The 19,249-nt window shown below is 39.3% G+C and overlaps 2 protein-coding genes across 2 annotated transcripts in view; one reads left to right on the top strand and one right to left on the bottom strand.

Annotated features, from left to right (window-relative positions):
• The first annotated feature begins 8,440 nt into the window (after positions 1–8,440).
• mc2r (melanocortin 2 receptor) lies at positions 8,441–13,157 on the top strand. Its single transcript, XM_034611245.1, has 3 exons — positions 8,441–8,519; positions 9,797–10,178; positions 12,608–13,157. Exons 2-3 carry the CDS (start codon positions 9,826–9,828, stop codon positions 13,155–13,157), a joined length of 903 nt encoding a protein of 300 aa, XP_034467136.1. The 5' UTR covers positions 8,441–8,519; positions 9,797–9,825.
• Positions 13,158–16,586: 3,429 nt separating this feature from the next.
• Positions 16,587–19,249, bottom strand: part of mc5ra (melanocortin 5a receptor) — a 30,114-nt gene continuing 27,451 nt past the window's right edge. The window contains exon 5 of the mRNA XM_034611234.1: positions 16,587–17,467. Within this exon, the coding sequence (XP_034467125.1) occupies positions 16,903–17,467 (565 nt within the window). The 3' untranslated portion in view covers positions 16,587–16,902. The remainder of the gene's footprint in view (positions 17,468–19,249) is intronic.

The raw sequence follows: 19,249 nt of genomic DNA, 5'->3' as shown, positions 1-19,249 counted from the left end.
GTTTTAAAAGCCTGAGAAGCTTTGCAGTTGACCCCCCTGCTCCTAGATCTATGGGGGGGCTTTCACATGTAAATGACAAAACTGTGATTTTAACAAATGCAAATCAGGATAGTTTCACTCAGTGGTGCAGAGGTTACATCTTTTTCTAACAGGTGCTAACTCCCTTTTAAGAAAATCTCTCCTATAAATACATCAGGCCTTTTATAATTATAGAATCATAAATTGTAGCTTGAATAGATTTGCCTTATATAAGTAAGTATGCTATAATGAGTGTAATCAGTGATACAATTTTCAGGGTACATCTGATGATACATCAAAGAGATGTCTTTCTGCTGACACCAAAACATTGTGCTTCACATAAAGCATATCAGCTGTGTCATCGCGTGACAAAGTCCCAAACATTTGTCCTCCCAAACTACTGGGAAAAACTCACGCACCATATTCACGTCCATGGCATACTAAGCTGTTGACTCTGCTGAAATTGCCTTATAATTTAAATTGTCCTATTGTTGTTATTAAACTTTCCCAGTATACCATTAAAACACTCAACACTTTATCCAAAGTGACTTACAATAAGTTCATTCAACTATGAGGGTACAAACACAGAACAGCAAGAATCATGCAAGTACATTAACTTAACACCAGAAAGAATAAGCTGGTCCTCAGTCACATACTCATCCCATATAAATGTAAAGTACAATTTAAAAACTGTTAGAAACGCTGCTTCAAAAGTGAAAAGGTCTTTTGTGAAGTTTTACTCTGAAAACATCCCACTCAGATCGTGAATACGTCCATTCCTGAAGATGCCAAGTCAGTCGTTAACGTCATCATGTTAGAGGGCTCGTCCAATCACAGCCTCGTGAATGAAGCGTCTGTCTCCCACAAACAAACTCCAGGCTGTTGTTTTGCGTGGTTCGATGAATGACTCTGTTTTCAGTGTAAAAAACTTGCTGAAGTCAACACCACTGTTTCCCTGGAGGAGAGGATGGAAAGTAAAGCCGCGGGCCCAGTGTGGACGAGTCGAAGCGGAAAAGACGGGCGCACAATCCCAAAATTACGGTAAGAGCTAAGCTAAAGAGAGAAGCCATTGCTAACTGCAAAGTAACTCATAGATCTGAATAGCGCGTTAACAACTGTGGGATTAGCGAGAAAGTTGCTAAAAGAAGAAGAGAACATCGAGTGCTTGAGCAGAACTAGTGCATGTTTTAATATGTACGAACTGCTTCAACTCAAGACTTTTTTCAGAGTTTTGTTTTCATAAACTTGACTTTTTGTCCTGTTGTATTTTATAGGAAACTACCCGTCTCTTCACACCTCTGAGGCAAATGGCCGGCGCCACGAACCGGAGCGAGGGTAAGATTAAAGAAGAGACGCGCTGTGCTGTATAAAATACATTCTCTACGTTTACTTTATCTGATCCATTTCATCATTGTGTTTTCACAGCCTGAGCCCCCCCCCCCACTGCATATTAGGCCGAGACTCTCGCTGCAATTCCGGATTTGCAGTGTGGAAAATGACGCCATTGTATCTAAGTAACTGTTTAGTAATAGTGTTTTTTACTGTGGATCTTCCAACGGTGATGTAGCGAGGCTATTTCCGTTTATTAATAATATACTCATGTTACTCATGTTGTTTTCCAGCTGCCTGTACTATGACGTACTAAGACGTACTATGAGTCAGTATGACGGAACTTCCGGTACATCCAACCGGACCTTGCAGCTCTTGCACCAGCATTGAAAAGTTCAGGAGTCGACAGAGAAGAAAGAGGGTAAGATTAGATTCATTAGATCATTTTTCAGTAACATTTATAGGTGTATATTGTCATTGAACTGTGCTGATTGTCATTGAACTGTGCTAATTGTACTGATTGTGTTTACAGCTGATTGAAGCGGGACAGATGACATGGATCCATCCTTCCACAGCCAGGAGCTCACCGACCTGTGTGCCACACTTTAAAGAAGACCAGAAGCTACACTGAATCTCACAGCTACACACCACAGACGTCTACACACTGGAGCAGATTCAGACAGAGTCCCACAAAGAAGTTATGACCCAGAGGCGGAAAAGAGACATTTCAGGCTTCACTTGATTAGTTTTTCACTGGCTAGGCCAGTTGTGTTTTTACATTATTTGTGCTGTATGTAAATAAAGCTTTGACTCAACATATACCTGGTTAATGTTTTTTTCCCTCTACAATATGTTCAACATATAACATCAAGCATCACATGAATAAATGTATAGTCTTCAGTAACTGCAATGCTTTTGGTAAAGGCTTACTAAAAATTAATATTAATAAATACATTATTAGTAACAATAACTATGTATTAATTATTCATATTATTAATATTGTGTGGGAGGGGTTTACCCACATGTGTATTATAATGACCCAGGGTGACCAATAGCAACAGATCTACCAGCCAATCACAAGTGACTTTTCAAAGGTCTGTGGTTTCATCCAATGGTGAAGTGAAATAAGTTGTCACAAGCAATTTGGCTGCGATTCATATGCTAATTAGATCACACCTTCGCTCCGCGACTCCCCGGCGGCCCTGCCCCCTCCCCAGCCCCCCCATTGCGCTACCAGGAGTACGTCCTGCCAATTTGTGTCACGGGCGAACGTGGAATTCGCATCCTGTAAACGGGCACTAACTGCCAGGAATTAGACGAGTTTGCAGACGTTTGCAGGGGCGAAAATTCGGCTTTTAGTGCAGTGAACCTCAATTATATACGTCAAGCCCAAAATTGACTCAATTTAAATCCTATACAGTCTGAAATTCCATTCAAATGATACACTGCTGTGGTCTGGTCCATGCTTGTGAAAGCTGCAATAAAGGTCAATTCCAACTAACTGTGTATTGTTCTGCATCTGGGTCCCACATATACATATACCATTACACACATGGTTAGAAGATACATTAATTGATTTCACTGAAATTTTCTGGAAAGAATATAAACATGCATTTACATAGCCTACCTGAGGTAGATTGAAAACATTTGCTGTGGACACACTTACTGTAGCATGAATGGCCACATACAGGAGGGATTACTGTTTGCTGATTACTGCACCAGTTTTAACCAATACATGTTTAATATAACCAAGTATGAGGTAATTCAATAAATAAAATAAAATATTTAAATCATTTTAACTCAGGTACTTGATTGCATTAATCATCATTGCATGTCTTTTAAAGCTGCTGCTTATTTTAAATGTGATCGCACATGGGTCCTGAGAAATGCAATTTTGTTCCACTGTATGATTTACAGATATGGCTAGAATGACATGAACTTGAAAACAAACAAAATGAGGTAACTGTCTAAACAGAGAGAGAGAAAAAACGAGAGAGAGATAGGGAGGGTCAGTGCACTGACTATCCTTGTGCTGACATCATTAACAGACAAAGTGACAAACAGGAAAAACACTGAAATGGACTAAAAACATGTATCATAGCCTTGGTGAGGCAGCATTTCAAGGCTACAAAAACAAACTTTGTTTCCCTCCTATGTGAACACAATCTACTGCCCAAACACCTCTTGGAAGATACATTCACTTCAGCCCTTATACCAGTACTTTGTGTTTGGATGCTCTTCAAAATGACAAAACAGACAAACCATCTTCTGAAAAGGGGTTTAAACTAGAAGGTTATTTCAGCAAGTGGCTGTGAAGAAAGGAACAAGTAAGGCTCTTACATGATTCTTCATTTAATTCAAGCTTTTATATATATAATGTCTAATCATGAATTCAATGGGGAAAGTAAATGTTGAGCTATGTTTTGTCTATGGCTATATAGGAGTTCATTACTGTAAGTGCATTTACTGTAGCTGTTTTTAAAGCTTAATGTAGTTTTATAATAATCAGATTGCCATATGGTTAATCTGGAAGAGGAAAACAAACGAATCAAGGATACCTTTTAGAAAATAACAGCTAAGATGTGGGGCTACTGAGTAAGACAGCAAGCAAAGGCTATATGGACAGGGCTTACGTTACCAGTATACTGTCTAGAATACTGGTAACTTAAGCCCTGTCCATTATGATTCCTCCTCTCATTGTGTACAGTCCTGGCTGATTAATTTGGCTATGATCATTTTTCAATAGGAGCTCACTGTTGAGGGCTCATGGCTCAACTAAGCATCTGTTCAAAAAGGTATCATAATTTAAAAAAGGAAATAGGAAAAAGCATTGACAACATAGCTTGTTTTATGTTATAGCTTAGTGCTATAAACGTGCAATATGTTTATTTATTTGCAGCCTCATTGGACTCTAGCAGTAGGTCCTATGCCGAGTGACATTTAGTGTGTAAATCAAACCTGTATCTGAGCCCAAATGATAACAGCTTCATGTGACTGCTTCTTCAATATGCAGCATTTGAAGACAGATCATATGATCACAAGGAACATCCAGTACCATAATAATGTAATTTCATATAAATCCCACTGTTTGACCTTCAGCATGAGATAAACAGTGCAAAGAAGAAACTGTAATGTAGGGAAAGAAATGCAGAGATGTTTCACAATAAAGGACTTGAACAGATAAGTGTTTTGGTATGGGGAAGAGGGGTGGACAGAGAGAAATAGAGCGAGGCCTGGAGAGGAAAGAAATATTTGCATAAGCAGCTTGTGAGATGAAAGCAAGATTGAATTGATCATGTATAATGTCTATATTTCATGTCATGTTTATGGCTGCGCCCACTTGGGGCACTACTAGGTTCAAGATTTGTCTGTAGACCCAATGAAGGGAAATATTAATGCTGCTACATAAGATTTTATCTGAAACAACAGTGTTTTTCCCAATGTTGTGGTTTCAGTTTGGAGAATGCTCTCTATTGCTCTTGTGTGTGCAAAGCAAACATTCCCAGTTTGGTGTGGAAAAACTCTTTGACTGGCATCTAAACTCATCCAAACCCATTGGGACAGTGAAAGCCAACACCAAGCAAGCAAGCAAGCCTAACTCCAGAATCAGTAACATTTAAAAAAACAGATAAGGAGTATGCAGGTTTGAAACATGTCTCTCAGGCTCTCTCAGACCTACTTCTGTCAGCTGTTGTGTGAACTGAGAACAACATCATAAACACCTTTGAGGAAAGACTTCTAAAAGTGCTATTACCACAGATTAACCCCATTACCCCAATTTAAACAATCACCACATCTTGCCCTACAGTGAGGTCTTGCCTTCACTCATGGTCAGATAGTGTATAGTATCCACTATATAATTCAAATACCACAGCCAATATATATTAGACAAATGTGTATTTGACTTTCTAGATTTAATTTGCTTTATCCATTTCAACAATGGACCCAATGAACAAAGCGCCATAAACAAATAGTTTCTCCCAGTTTGGTGATTAGGATCTTAAAGGGATAGTTCACCAAAAAAATGAAAATTCAACCATTATCTACTCACCACTATGCCAATGGAGGGGTGGGTGAAGTGTTTGAGTCCACAAAACACTTAAGGAGTTTCAGAAGTAAACAGCGTTGGAGCCAAATCAAATACTATTGGTACTGGTAGTCACTTCTTCAAACGTAAAAACACAACATGCCGCCATACTGCTTGTGTGGTGTCATCCAAGTGTCTGGAAGCCCTGACATTCAATTTCCACTCAAAACGGTGTCACCCCTCCATCGGCATAGTGGTGAGTAGATGATGAGTGAATTTTCATTAATTACATCAATTTACATCAGAATATTGACAACGGCGTGTGTGTGTGTGTGTGTGTGTGTGTGTGTGTGTGTGTGTGTGTGTGTTAATATTCAACCCCCCCCACACACACACACCCACACAAAAGCACACCAAGCATAACAAAATAATTTCCTGAACCCATCACACCACCAGTGGAAATAAGTACATTCAGTCATTATGTTTTCAATAAAGCCCTGAGAGACTGTGGACATTACAGATACCAGTATGAACAGGTCTTGTCACAGCATCCTCAGGGTTGTTGTTGCTTTTCATGTTGTAATAATCAAAAGCTGAGCGATGGGTTGGACTTTCTGCTGGAAGTCATGGATCACACATGCTGTTTCTAAAAGAACAACACAAAATGACTGGTGTGCAGGAGTCAGGACTGCGGTCAAGCCATTTTGTTTGTATATCCGTAGTCAAACCAGCACACGTATTCAGACCTTTACGGTACATGAAACAACTTTCATTTCTCTCACTCTCTAAAGACTCCTGAAGTCCTGACTCTGCACACCACTCATTTTGTGTTTTTAGCTTCCACAACCACAACACCATCATCCTCTCGTCCACAATGTCTGATCGTGTCTGATAGTGGTGGTTGCATTCAATCTCTTGACTCTCGACTTCCCGGTGCCTGTAAAGTGGCTAACAGCACCACAGGCCATTGTGGATTGGATGGGGAATTATTCAGGACACTTGTTAGAAATTCTTCAGCAAGACATATCGGCTGAAATATTTAGCCAAAAGTTACATGATATTAATTGTGTCGTACTTGTGGAATATCTTTTTTGGACTTAAAATTATTTTTGTTTAAATGGGATACATTTTCCTGCATGTAAGATTTATTCCGAATGCCGACGTGTCCTTGGGCAACATATTTGGCCCCAAATTGCCCTTTCTCATAGAGAAAAGTGTTGCACTGTATGAATGTTTTTGTGAATGGGTGAATGTAAAACTGTACTGTAAAGCGCTTTGAGTGGTCATCAAGACTAGAAAAGTGCTATATAAATATGTAGGATTTTCTTTTGTACTTACATAACATACAAACATCTATTTATTAAACATATGTAGTTTATTTGTTTGTCATGTGTATTGTATTTGCAAAAAAAAAGGATCAGTTTGTTAAGGACGCTTTTGTATTTGCAAATGCTGTGTTTGCAAGTTAATGGTAGGAAATTTGTAAAAAATGTTTTTGTTTGTTTATTGAGTTTTGACAAGCATCTAGTTCCATAGTTTCTTTACTGAGGGGCCAATGAAAGTGTTATCAAAGCTAGGAAACATTGTGACAAATACTATTAGCCATGAAGTTTGGTGCAGATATTGTTCCACACAAAATAACCTAATAAGGGGCAGTTGCCATGTTCTGCCAACTGCACGAGCGGAACACACTGACTAAATACACATACAGGGAAGGATATGACACACAGGTGAGACAATCAGGCACAGGTGTAGCACATTAGGGCGGGGCAAGTAATCACACAGGAGGGAAACTTGACAGGACGTGGGGTCTGAAACGAGAAGAGTCAGAGGTTACCAAAATAAAACAGGAAACACGGAATTAAATTATAATAAATAACGTGAACATAACTTAGGTAGTCAGGCGAGATGTAACAGTCTCCGTTATTATCTAGATCAGTGGTCACCAACCTTTTCGAGCCCAAGATCACTTTTTAATTCCAAACATACGCAGAGATCTACCACCCTGATATCTTCCATAAAACCTACTTAGGAGGGTCACATTTATAATTTTTTGCTATTTCTGTTAAAGGCTGAATTTATGAGCATGAATATACTCAAAGAAAGGCAGTTGTGCAACTTTAAATGCACAATATTTACATTAATATCAATTCATATTTATAGCATCTGTTCAATGCACAATATGTAGCTTCTCAGTTCAAGAATATGTTCTGCAGAGGAGCTGCTACTGCAGCACAATGTTTTTACATATAGGGTTTGACTTGAATATGGCCATACAGTATGAAGCCATGCATCTTCCACTCCTGCTAATATTTCACATCCATTGAATCCATTCATTTGTTCTAACAGGGCTTTGATTGTTATCGACAGACTGGAAGATGCACATCTTCATACCGTAGATTCCTGAAATTAAGTTTATTACATAAACTGACTTGTTTTGAAGGAAATGCAGGAGATAAACCAGCAGCTCAGCCGCCAGTAGCGGACACGCAGCTCGTGTGAAAAAAAGACAACCGACACACAGCTGATCTGTGGCGCGACGACAGCCAGTGAGTCCAGAGAGTTCGGGGATCGACAATGAAGACTGCGAGATCGACTGGTAGATCGCGATCGACAGGTTGGCGACCACTGATCTAGATATTGGAAAGAGGTGTCAAGGTGTTATTTAAAAGCTCTCAAAAAAACCAAAATATGTTAACAGCTTTTATGTTTTTGTCCAAATTCCAACTTCAAAGCACCTGAACATACCAAAGTTGGAATGACTTCACAACTCAGGAAATGGGACCTTCCAAGGAGCATGTTAACGCACAGTCTTAGTATGTTGGCTATTTTTGAGCGCTAATAACAATTGTGCCAAACTACAGCCATATGGAGCACTCATACACGGTGGAGGCTTCAACGAAAAGCCACTTTGAATCAGATGATGTCATGCATTGCTTAACTGCTTTGGGGTTCAGTTACTTTGCCTTGCTTGTGCTGTGTGCGGTAGAATGCAAAACTTTTGAAGTGGCAGCACAGGCACCAGCCAATTAAATCTTGTTTAAACCAATACTCAAATAATAGACGCATGTTTATGCAAATACAGGTCCGGTCTGATATCAAACATCAGAATTTTGCTGGAGAGAGGAGGCAGCTGCTGAACCTGGTGTGTGTTCATCTGGTTGTGGAGTTTATTTCCCATCTTCCCCTTAACATTGCATGGACAGCCAGCATGACATGCACAAATATCTGCCTGTCTTTCTGTTCATCTATCATCATAAGTGATAGTAAGAAATAGTAGAACTAATTTAATATCTTCAACAACATTGTTGGACAGAAATTTGAGAATGGCTGCTGCACCTTATCATAAGAATAGATTTTATTTCCAATGTGATTTTCTTCCTAAACCAGTTTATGAATACATTGCATTTTTAACCACAACCACAGCATGACAGTTCCACAAAATTTTGCATTAACAACTTTAATAACATTTCATATATATATATGAAATTTTATTAAATTTGTATATATATATATGTTACTTTTAGATGGCCATTCACCCATTCTAACAGCACATCCATGAATGGCTAGAATTGCTGTCACTCTTTATGTTACACCTAGCCATTACAATGCATTGGTTGGTCCTTTATCTATAACCTGACCTTTGGTACTGCTTAAAGAGAGAATGGAGTATCTTTGGAATTTAGACAGGCACTATTCTCCTGTACAGATATCATATAATATTACATTATATACATAATATATAGTGGCATATACAGTAATGTGTGAGGATGGTCAAAAATTCCTCAATACTGCTCACCTTGCTTTATTGCAGTTACCTGCGTATTCACTCACTTATTCACTAAATAAGGCTGGGATATGTGACAAGATAATGACATATCTTAAGTGAAAGTTCAGAGGAAGGTTTAGCTGGTTTACTGTCAATATCAATCCTGAAAACTTACTTATTCCTTCTGGTAGCAATATGCAAAATAGCCATCTAAAAGTAACAGTCAAGCTACTTCCACAATCACATTAACTGATAATGTTGCATTAGCTTACATTTTTATCTGTTGATATAGTTTGTTCTTGTTGCTGATGAAGACCGTAGTACAGTACATTACTAAAAGGTAACAGCAGAGCAGCCCCTCACACTATATCAGCAAGAGGTATTTTGGGGAGGTATTAATTGTTTATGTGTCCTATTTTTGGTTCACTGATGAAAAATGGAAAAGATTCGATCTTAATAATTTTTAATTGTTAGTTTTTATTTGGTTTTATTCTCGTTTTCATTGTAATAAAATGTTGTAACTAATAGTTTCCTTAAGGTTTTCACTGACACACATTGATTTGAAGATTAAAAGAAGATTTAAAATTGGGAAATTCAAATTGTATTTCTGAGCTAAATCTTGACCTAATTAACTCTCCTCAATATCCTGACAGCTCTGGAACGTTTCCCTCTAAACAGAACTATGAACACGACCTCAGTATTCCAGACGGACTGCCCTGAAGTGAAAGTCCCGGTCCCTCTCTTCCTTACCATGGGATTAGTGAGCTTGGGTGAGAACTTCCTGGTTGTGTTAGCCGTCATACGAAATAGGGATCTTCACTCGCCCATGTACTGCTTCATCTGCAGCCTGGCAGCATTCAACACCATCGCCAGCCTTACCAAAACCTGGGAGACCCTGATGATTGTGTTGGCCGACGTGGGGCAGCTGGAGAAAAGAGGCTCCTCTGAGACAAAGTTGGACGATGTGATGGACTCCCTGCTGTGTATGTCGTTCGTTGGCTCCATCTCGAGTTTCCTGGCCATTGCTGTGGACCGGTATGTGGGTAGGGCTGGGATATGCACACCAAAGTGTTATAGAAGAATGTCTGATACTTTAAGACCACTAGTGTGATGGTATGAATATAATCAACAAGAATACTAATTAGGGCCCGAGCACTGACAGTGCAAAGGCCCTATTGAAAATGATGTGATTATTATTATTTTTCAGGCAAATGATTTTAGTTTTTCAAGGCCTAGACATGTTCAAAAACTCACCAAAATTTACACATTCTGGAGTAATTTGAAATGGGCATGGTAAAATGGCTGAACAGCACCACCTAGAACGCAGCCCCTGAGTTTGCTTTCACTGATCTCCACGAAAATCGGTACACATGTGTGTCATGACCAGATGAACAAAAATGTCTCAAGGAGCATTATGAAAAACGCAACAGGAAGTCGGACATTTGGGATTTAGTGGCCATTATGGCCATTTTACACGTGTATTTTAACGAACTCCTCCTAGAGCTTTCATCAGATCAACTTCAAATTCGGTGAGTGTCATCTAAACAAGATGGAGATTAACACTACCTTGATTTTTGAGTTTTCGTCACACAGTGTGACAGTGGCGTGGCGCCAAATATTGATTACTTGCCATCAAAACACAAGGTTGTTGTATCTCAGACATACATGGTCCAATCTAATCCAAACTGGATATGTATGACAAGAGTCCCGGCCTGATGACATCTACACAGAAATCATGACTTAAAATCACAGCATTCCCTGGTGGCAACAGGAAATGTCTTGTTTTTTGCACATCTTAAACTTTGATGTATTCCAAATTTCAACAAGTCGGCCATTTGGAATTGACTGGCCATTTTGGACCATTTCCACATGTTGTATTTGAACAAACAACTCCTAGAGTTTTCATCAGATCAACTTTAAATTCAATGATTCTCACCTCAACAACATTGAGATTAAAACTAATTCAAAGTTTTAGTGTATGTCACACGGTGTGACCGTGGCGTCAAAGTTTAATGATTCACCAAAAAAGAGGGATTTGTGATAACTCCTCTGTGCATAATCCAATCGGACTCAAAACTCTTTCACACGATTACAGTCCCGCCATGATCAGATCAATATGTCAATATTGACTCATCATTACAGCGACACCTGCTGGCGAAAGGAAGTGGCATGTTTCATACTTTGATGCACTGCTCTTGGCTGCTTTACAATATACAGCTCAAATGAGCTCAGACAAGTCATACGTCCTTGGTCAGAATTGTGACATTTCCTTAAACATTGATGTTCAGGGAAGGTTGATCCTTCGCCAAAGGAGACAACGTTGTCATAACTCCACTGTGCATTGTCCAATCACATGATCAAAGTCCGGGCCTGAACAGCTCCATGTGTCAATTTTAATTCTGGGTCATAGCGCCACCTACTGATTCGCTGTGAAAACGACGTTTGTTTAAAACTCCACTGTGCATTGTCCAATCAGCCCCAAAATTCTGTCACATGATCTGAGTCCAGGCCTGAACAGCTCCATATGTCAATTTTAACTCAGGGTCATAGCGCCACCTACTGATTCACTGTGAAACAGGAAGTTTTTTTTAACTTCACTGTGCATAGTCCAATCAGCCTAAAAATTCTGTCACATGATCAGAGTCCAGGCCCAAACAGCTCCATGAGTCAATATTGAGTCAGGGTCATAGCGCCACCTACTGATTCCCTGTGAAACAGGAAGTTTTCTTTAACTCCACTGTGTATTGTCCAATCGGCCCCAAAATTCTGTCACATGATCAAAGTCTCGGCCTGAACAGATCTATTAGTCTGTATGTAGGGATAGTGATAGCGCCACCTACTGGCAACAGGAAGTAAGCCTCGTTTTACAACTTTAATTAGATTTACATACAATTTTCACCATGGGGTCTGTACTGGACCGTAATGCATGATTAGTGGGCGTGGTTAGGCGTTGCGTGACGGACACAGGAAGTGAAGCGTTTATTCTTCCCGGGGTGCTCAAAACGGGCCCGCTCAGTGCTGCTTCGCAGCCCTTTTTCAATCATGATGCTTTAAACTGTGTAAATCAAAGAGAATATGGATTAATTGACTGTTAAGGAAACCAGAATGAATGTGGTCCTACTGTAGCTTGTTTCTGTGTCTGTTTTGGTCTCTGAAAATAGTTAACCTCTGCTTATATTTTTTTTAACATAAACATTAATTCATAACATCAGGTCTAACTGGGACTCCGTCTCAACATATCTGTGGTGAGTCAGACATATATATGTAAATAGGCTTTTTTTTGCCAAAAACAGTTCCATGTATCAGCTTAAAAGGAAAAAAAAAAGTCTGTTTTGTCTTTTCATTTTTCTTCCACTACAACACATGGCTACAAAAGTCAGTTACTGAAGGTTTAAAGCTTCCACATGACACTCAATGTAACGATCATGATTTAGGAAGATTTAAATCTTTGTTTTCATTTTCAGTTACATCACCATCTTCCATGCACTGCGATATCACAACATTATGACAATGCAACGCACCAGGGCAGTCTTGGGTGTCATCTGGACAATGTGTGGGGTGTCAGCCGTACTTATGGTGAGGTTCTTTGCCGCCAAGTTCACCATGATCTGCTTTGTCGTCTTCTTCGTCGTCTCCTTGGTGATTATCTGCTTCCTCTATGTCTACATGTTCATGCTGGCTCGCATCCATGCCCTGAAGATTGCAGCTCTGCCCACCAGTGGCGTGGGTAAGTGTCGTTGGAGGTGCTGCAGCATGAGAGGGGCCCTGACTCTCACCATCCTGTTCGGGACATTTATGGTGTGTTGGGCGCCGTTTTTTGTCCACCTTATCATCATCATGGTGTGCCCCGCGAACCCATACTGCGAGTGCTACCGATCGCTATTCCAGCTGCACATGGTGCTGCTGATGAGTCACGCCCTGATTGACCCAGGCATCTATGCCTTCCGCAGCGCAGAGCTCAGACAAACCTTCAGGAAGATGCTGCTTTGTTCAACTTGGAAGCCATGCTCATAGAGAAAACTTGTTTCTGCTTTATGTTCTATGTTCTCTGTACATGCAGAGCACTTTACGTTCACTGTTTTGCATATATTTATATTACATAACATGTTGTTTTTTATCCAAAGCAACTTACAATTAGTGCATTCAACATCTATGAGCGGCCATTTAGGGGTTCAGTATCTTGCCCAAGGACACGTCGGCATGCAGATGGGAAAGACTGAGGATCAAACCGCCGACATTCTGGTTGGAGGACGACCATTCTACACCTCAGCCACAGACACCCAATTTTATATGTATTTATATATGTAAAATATATCTAACACAGTGAATGTAAAGTATATAAATATACTTAATGTACATATTCAAGCAACATTTACAACTAAACAATGTCAGTTTGTTCCAAAAATCATCTCATTATCCTGTTTTTGTGTATGCATTAAAATGCTATTGACCAGTCTGAAAATACAAATAATACAAATGACTTGCTTTTCTTTGCAATAAATTATATATATATATATATATATATATATATATATAAACACTGCCAAAATGTTAATAGCGACCACAAGTGATACATTTTATACCAAAAAAAAGTTGAGGCAGATTTAGAGTTTTATGATAAAGTTCAGTCTAGCTTCTCAGTTGAGAGTCAGGAACCAGACACGCACACACAGAGCACTAAATCTATTTATACATTCACCTTGTTACATTACAAGTGTAAACCTATGACATCTTTACTTACATTAGTTTAACATAGTGTGGGCGGGAAGGCAGCACAGGGGGGATACAGAATACAACAGATATAATTGATAGCAAAGAAGACAGAGCAAGTGACTACATTCACATTCTGCTGGGCTTCTGAGCTTTGGCAGATGTCAGGAATCTGATTGTAATTGAAATAATTTAAAAAAAACCAGCCAGCAACAGTTGAAGCTATCCAAATGTTCAGCCATATCCTACTTTATTTCCCTACTAACAAATAACAAATTAGGTGACATACTGTACATCTGAGGCCATGGACAAATAATGTCTGACTTGTTTCTCAGGTTGTTAGAGGTGTAAACATTCAATCCAGCACAGGGATCAGTCTGCATCAACTCTGCGTTTACCCACCATGCTGTTGTCCCTCTGAGCTTTGTACTGGTGCTCTAATTCCCATACATAGCTACTTTTAAAATCTGTAGAGTTCACACATTACAGACATGATAAAAACTGTTTTTGTTAATTGTTGTTGACTCATGCCTTTGCTATCCGAGCACAACCAATGCTCCAAAGCTACACTGGGTAGCCTTCATGTGTACTCTGATGCATAGTTAAAACAAAGTATATGAGTACTTCTACCCAACAGTGTCCAAGGTTTTCTAATGATAGTGGGGAAAAAATTAAAATTAAAGTACAAGCCAATATAAAGCGTCTGAGTGAGGAGTTTGCTTCTCCACTCATTTTTCAGGTTATTATGTCACCTGTCTGTATATATACAGTGGGCTCCAAACAGTGGACCCCAGTATATAAAGATTCTTGAAAAATCATAACCAATCACTGAATTTTAAACAAAGGTTAAAGCACAAGAATACAGCTAGAATGAAAGGCAGAGCATATACATTTTCAATCAAATCATGATGTCCTAGCTCAGGGATGGGGAACCTTTTATCTATCAAGGGCCATTTTATTTTTCATAACATCCTTCGAGGGCCATACTAAATTATTATTTGTTATTAACAAATAGATCACACCAGGGCTCCCGACTAACTTTTTACATTGGTTGCAAGTGTGCGCCAAACTTTTTCATATAGGTGCACCAGCACATAATTTAGGTGCACCCAAAGTTTTTTTGGAATCCAATAATACACCTATTAAACCTTTTCTTGACAGTTTCCATATACATTGGTATTTTACTTAATTAGGGCTGGGTATCGCCACTGATTTCCCAAATCGATTCAATTCAATATCGATTCAGTTCAAGATATTTCATTGTGCAATACCAAGTTTGCTTGGATATGTACAAGGAAACCTCTTATTTGGTGCATTATTAAAAATATTAAGGTAGGCCTGTCACAATAACAAATTTTCTTGGACATTATATTGTCCCAGAAAATATTTTGATTAATTATTGTCATAATTTTTAAGCCATTTTGTACCACTGATAATGCATAAGCACAATCATGCAAGCAGGCTACACCCTTCACAGAGCAATTAACTTAATTCTTAAGAATATTCAGTCTGACATTTCAATTAGAATTAAAAATATTAAAATATCCTAAATACATACTGTAAAACATAAAATATACCACACATAACCAAAACAATAAATAAAATGGACTCTCTGGCTCTGTTAACAAAAATAGCTTTGAAGAAATAATTGGCACCGGATATATGTTAACAGCTCGGTAAACAGGATGATTATGATTAACATGAGCATAAGTTTAAGTTAGTATTCCATCGTTTCACCTAGGATTGTGTGTGTTTGTGTATGTGTGTGTGTCTACATGTCTCGTGAACTCTGGATCAAATTTGTATTTATGAATTGCCTGGTGGGCCGGATGGTCAGGCTCCCCACTCCTTTCCTGGCTGGTTGTTTAAAGCCCCTACAAGGAGTTTTTGAATGGTTATGAAATGGTCTAATTTGAATACTTCTGCCTCTTTATGACCTACAACAGCAAATGAGACAATCACAGAGAAAATAGTTTTTTCTATAAACTATTAGACCTAACAAGGGCAGAGGAGGAGGTGTGTGTGTTAACATGAACAACAGCTGGTGCATTGCCGCTGATATTTTTTTACAAACACTGCTGTCCAGACCTAAAGCTCATCATGGCAAGGTGCAGACCGTTCTTTTTACAAGGGACTTCATAATAACAGTATACATTCAACAACAAGCTAAGTCTCAGGGAGCACTTGAAAAGCTGCATGATGTCATCAAAAACAGCAAACGGCATGATCATAGTAGCAAGGGAATTCAATCGTGCAGATCAGATTGGTCAAATTGGTCATATCCAAATGTCATAAAAATTTGAATTTTCTCAATCAGACAAAGTAACGATAACAATCATACAACAAGAAGATACATTACCTCATCGCGATGCATCCTGCTAACAGCTGTGTGTCTTTTTTTCATTCATTCCAAAACAAATGCATATGGTGGGTACACCAAGCGGGCAGCTGTGGCTCAGGGGTTATAGCAGTCATCCTCTAACCAGAATGTCTGAACCCCGAATTGCCCCTTCTCATAGAGAAAAGTGCTGCTCATAGATGCACGGTGTGAATATGTATGTGAATGGGTGAATGTAAAAGCTGTACTGTAAAGCACTTTCAGTGGGCATCACAATAGCGCTATATAAATACAGACCATTTACCAAGGTTTTTCAACAGGAGTGGAAACAGTACCGCTTTTGTCTAGGGGCACCAAAATCAACGAAATTGAAAAGTTCCTTGTAGGAGCCGAAATGAAAAGTTCCTTGTAGCAGCTTTAAATTACATACCTGATTAAGGAGCCTTTGTTTTAGTTCTTAGTGTACATGCCACATTCATTAGGAGACAGTAAATTAGTTATTAGTTAAATAAATTTCTACATAATGTGAGCATCCTCTTTCCAGTTCCATAAGGGTTAGGAAAAAGAATGTGTTTAACTTTATACTGTTTTTGCTGAAAAGTGCAATTAACTTTTTTGTTGTCGATAGAATCTCCCTAAGTTAGGTTACAGTGTCAGTTTCAGTCAGTCCATCCTACCCATCTTGTCACTGGTGCTCTCAGTCTGTGTCTCTTAGTACTTTAGAGTGCAGATGCTGTTGCATGCGTTCCTCAGGCTGCAACAGCAGATTATCTCTTTAAAAGTTTTCCTCATCTCCTGACTTCTGAAGGCATAAATGAGTGGGTCAATCACAGAATTGCACATGATAAGGATGAGGTACATGTTGAAGTGGGACATGAAGCACACACAGTAGAGGTTGCGCGGACAGGAGATCATTAGGATCAGGTGGAGAAAGAAGGGTGCCCAGCAGACAATGAAGATCCCCAACAGTATGGTCAGTGTGATGGCCCCCTTCATGCTGGCCCGCTGGTGGATGGAGTTGTAGCCAGGCAGGGCTGCGATGCGCTTCACGTGCGAGCGGGCCAGCATGAACATGTGGCTGTAGAGGGAGGCCATGATGAGTAGCATTGCGAAGAACATGGAGACCAGGCAGACGATGACGGGGGTGGAGTCTGAGTAGATGATGAAGATGATACCACAGCCTGTGCAGAAGGTCCATATTCCCCCGATGATGCAGCCAGCTCTCTTCACTGTCATTATGTTGTGGTACCTCAGTGCATAGAAGATAGTGACGTACCTGCAGATATTAACATTGATATTGATAATATTGATTTCTGAAGTGATCTATAATTTACTAGCAACCTTAACAAGCCACTGAGGAATTACAGAAACCAATTGACATAGATGAATAGACCTTTGACATGTCTAGAGAACTGAAATGATAATCCTGTGGACAACAACACTGCTTTATTATTTGCTTTTAATTATTGTTTTTGGGCACCTTTTTGCACAAATATGTCAAATTCTATAACACCTGTCAGATATAGAAAGCAGAAACCTTCTCTGTCATGGTTAAATTAAGAAGTGAGTCTCTCAAAAGACATTGCAGGAAGGCTAAGCAAAAATGGAAGAACGACAAAGTCAGTGTTTCACTTGCCTCTCTAAACCTGATGCCTATCAGTGTACTTTTAAAGAGGCAAGGATGAATCATTTCTCCAGCCAAATAGGGTCATAATCCCAGAAATATTTTTAAAACTGTAAATTCATCCACCTGTCCAACAGACTGCATTGCCACTTCGTTTTTAAAATCTGTATTTCTGATGGTTGCCAATTGTTTTTACCCAACATGTTTCTTTTATAAAAAGCAATCAAATCAAATCACAATCTGGCTTCCGTTCTCTACATAGCACAGACAATGCTCTAGTTAATGACACCAATGACTTATTGCTTGCAGCAGACACAGGCTGTTTCTCAATTTTAATCCTGTTATCCTCCATGACTTCAGCTCTGCCTTTGATACAGTGGACCATAATATCTTGATCAGCTGTCTGAAGAATGTTGTTGGTATCATGGATGGGGCACTGGATTGGTTTATCTCCTATCTGTCTATTTGGTTCCTTATCAGTAATGCTGGGAGATGCTTCCTCATCATGTGCTCCTCTCTTCTGTGGAGTGCCCCAGGGGTCTATTTTGGGTCCCATTTTGTTTACCATATGCTACCCCTGGGGCAAATCATGCATAGCAATGCAGATGATATACAGCTGTATATCCCCCTACAGCCTGGCTAAACTGATGCGTCTTGCATTGTGTCCTGCCTTGCTGACATGAGAAATTGGATGACTCAAAACTTTTGGCAGTTAAATTACTCCAAATCGGAATTCATCATAATTACCTTTTCTGGCCCCACTACTAGCGACATTAACAGTATCTCCTGGGTGACTTATCTAATAATGTCCATAAAGAGGCCCGCAATAGGTGTAATGCTTGTAATGATTCTGGTTTGTTGTTTGATACTCAGGTGACCAAAGTGGTGCAGTCCTGCTTTTCCAACTGAGACAGTTAAAGAAGATCAGGTCTTTCCTGTCCTCTACAGACTTAGAAAATGTCATGCACGCCAATATTTCTTCCAGTCTTGACTATTGCAATGCACTTTATTCTGGTATTAGTAAGCAAAACATTGAAAGAGGCTGTTGCTAGGCTATTGCGCACTAAGAGAAGCAATTACATTACACCAATCCTTGCAGCCCTTCACTACCTGTGAGTTATATTAATTGATTTAAAAATGTTACTTCTTGTTTTCAAATCTGTGAATGGCCAAGGTCCACTCTATATACTTGACTTGCTAACCCCCTATCAGACTGAACGCTTCCTGAGATCCTCCAACAGGGCCCTGCTAACAGTTTCCAAAATCTCCACTGGGCACTAAAGGCCTTTGCTCAGGCAGGTAACCTAAAATCTTCTTTTTAATATCTTCTTAAGACTCACTTTTATTGTATGGCTGAATTTTAACAGTTGGTATTTGTCTTTCATTTTAATTTATCTTATCTTGCTTTTTATGTTAAAATTTAATCTTTTGATT

Source organism: Hippoglossus hippoglossus, chromosome 16 (assembly GCF_009819705.1).
Source record: "Hippoglossus hippoglossus isolate fHipHip1 chromosome 16, fHipHip1.pri, whole genome shotgun sequence".
NCBI lineage: Eukaryota > Metazoa > Chordata > Actinopteri > Pleuronectiformes > Pleuronectidae > Hippoglossus > Hippoglossus hippoglossus.
This window is presented reverse-complemented; position numbering and strand designations above follow the sequence as displayed.

Excerpts from the sequence above, each read along its gene's own strand:
- mc2r (XM_034611245.1), top strand. The coding sequence starts at position 9,826 with ATGAACACGACCTCAGTATTCCAGACGGACTGCCCTGAAGTGAAAGTC. Across the intron at positions 10,179-12,607 it reads CTGGCCATTGCTGTGGACCG|TTACATCACCATCTTCCATG; the intron begins GTATGTGGGTAG and ends TTTCATTTTCAG.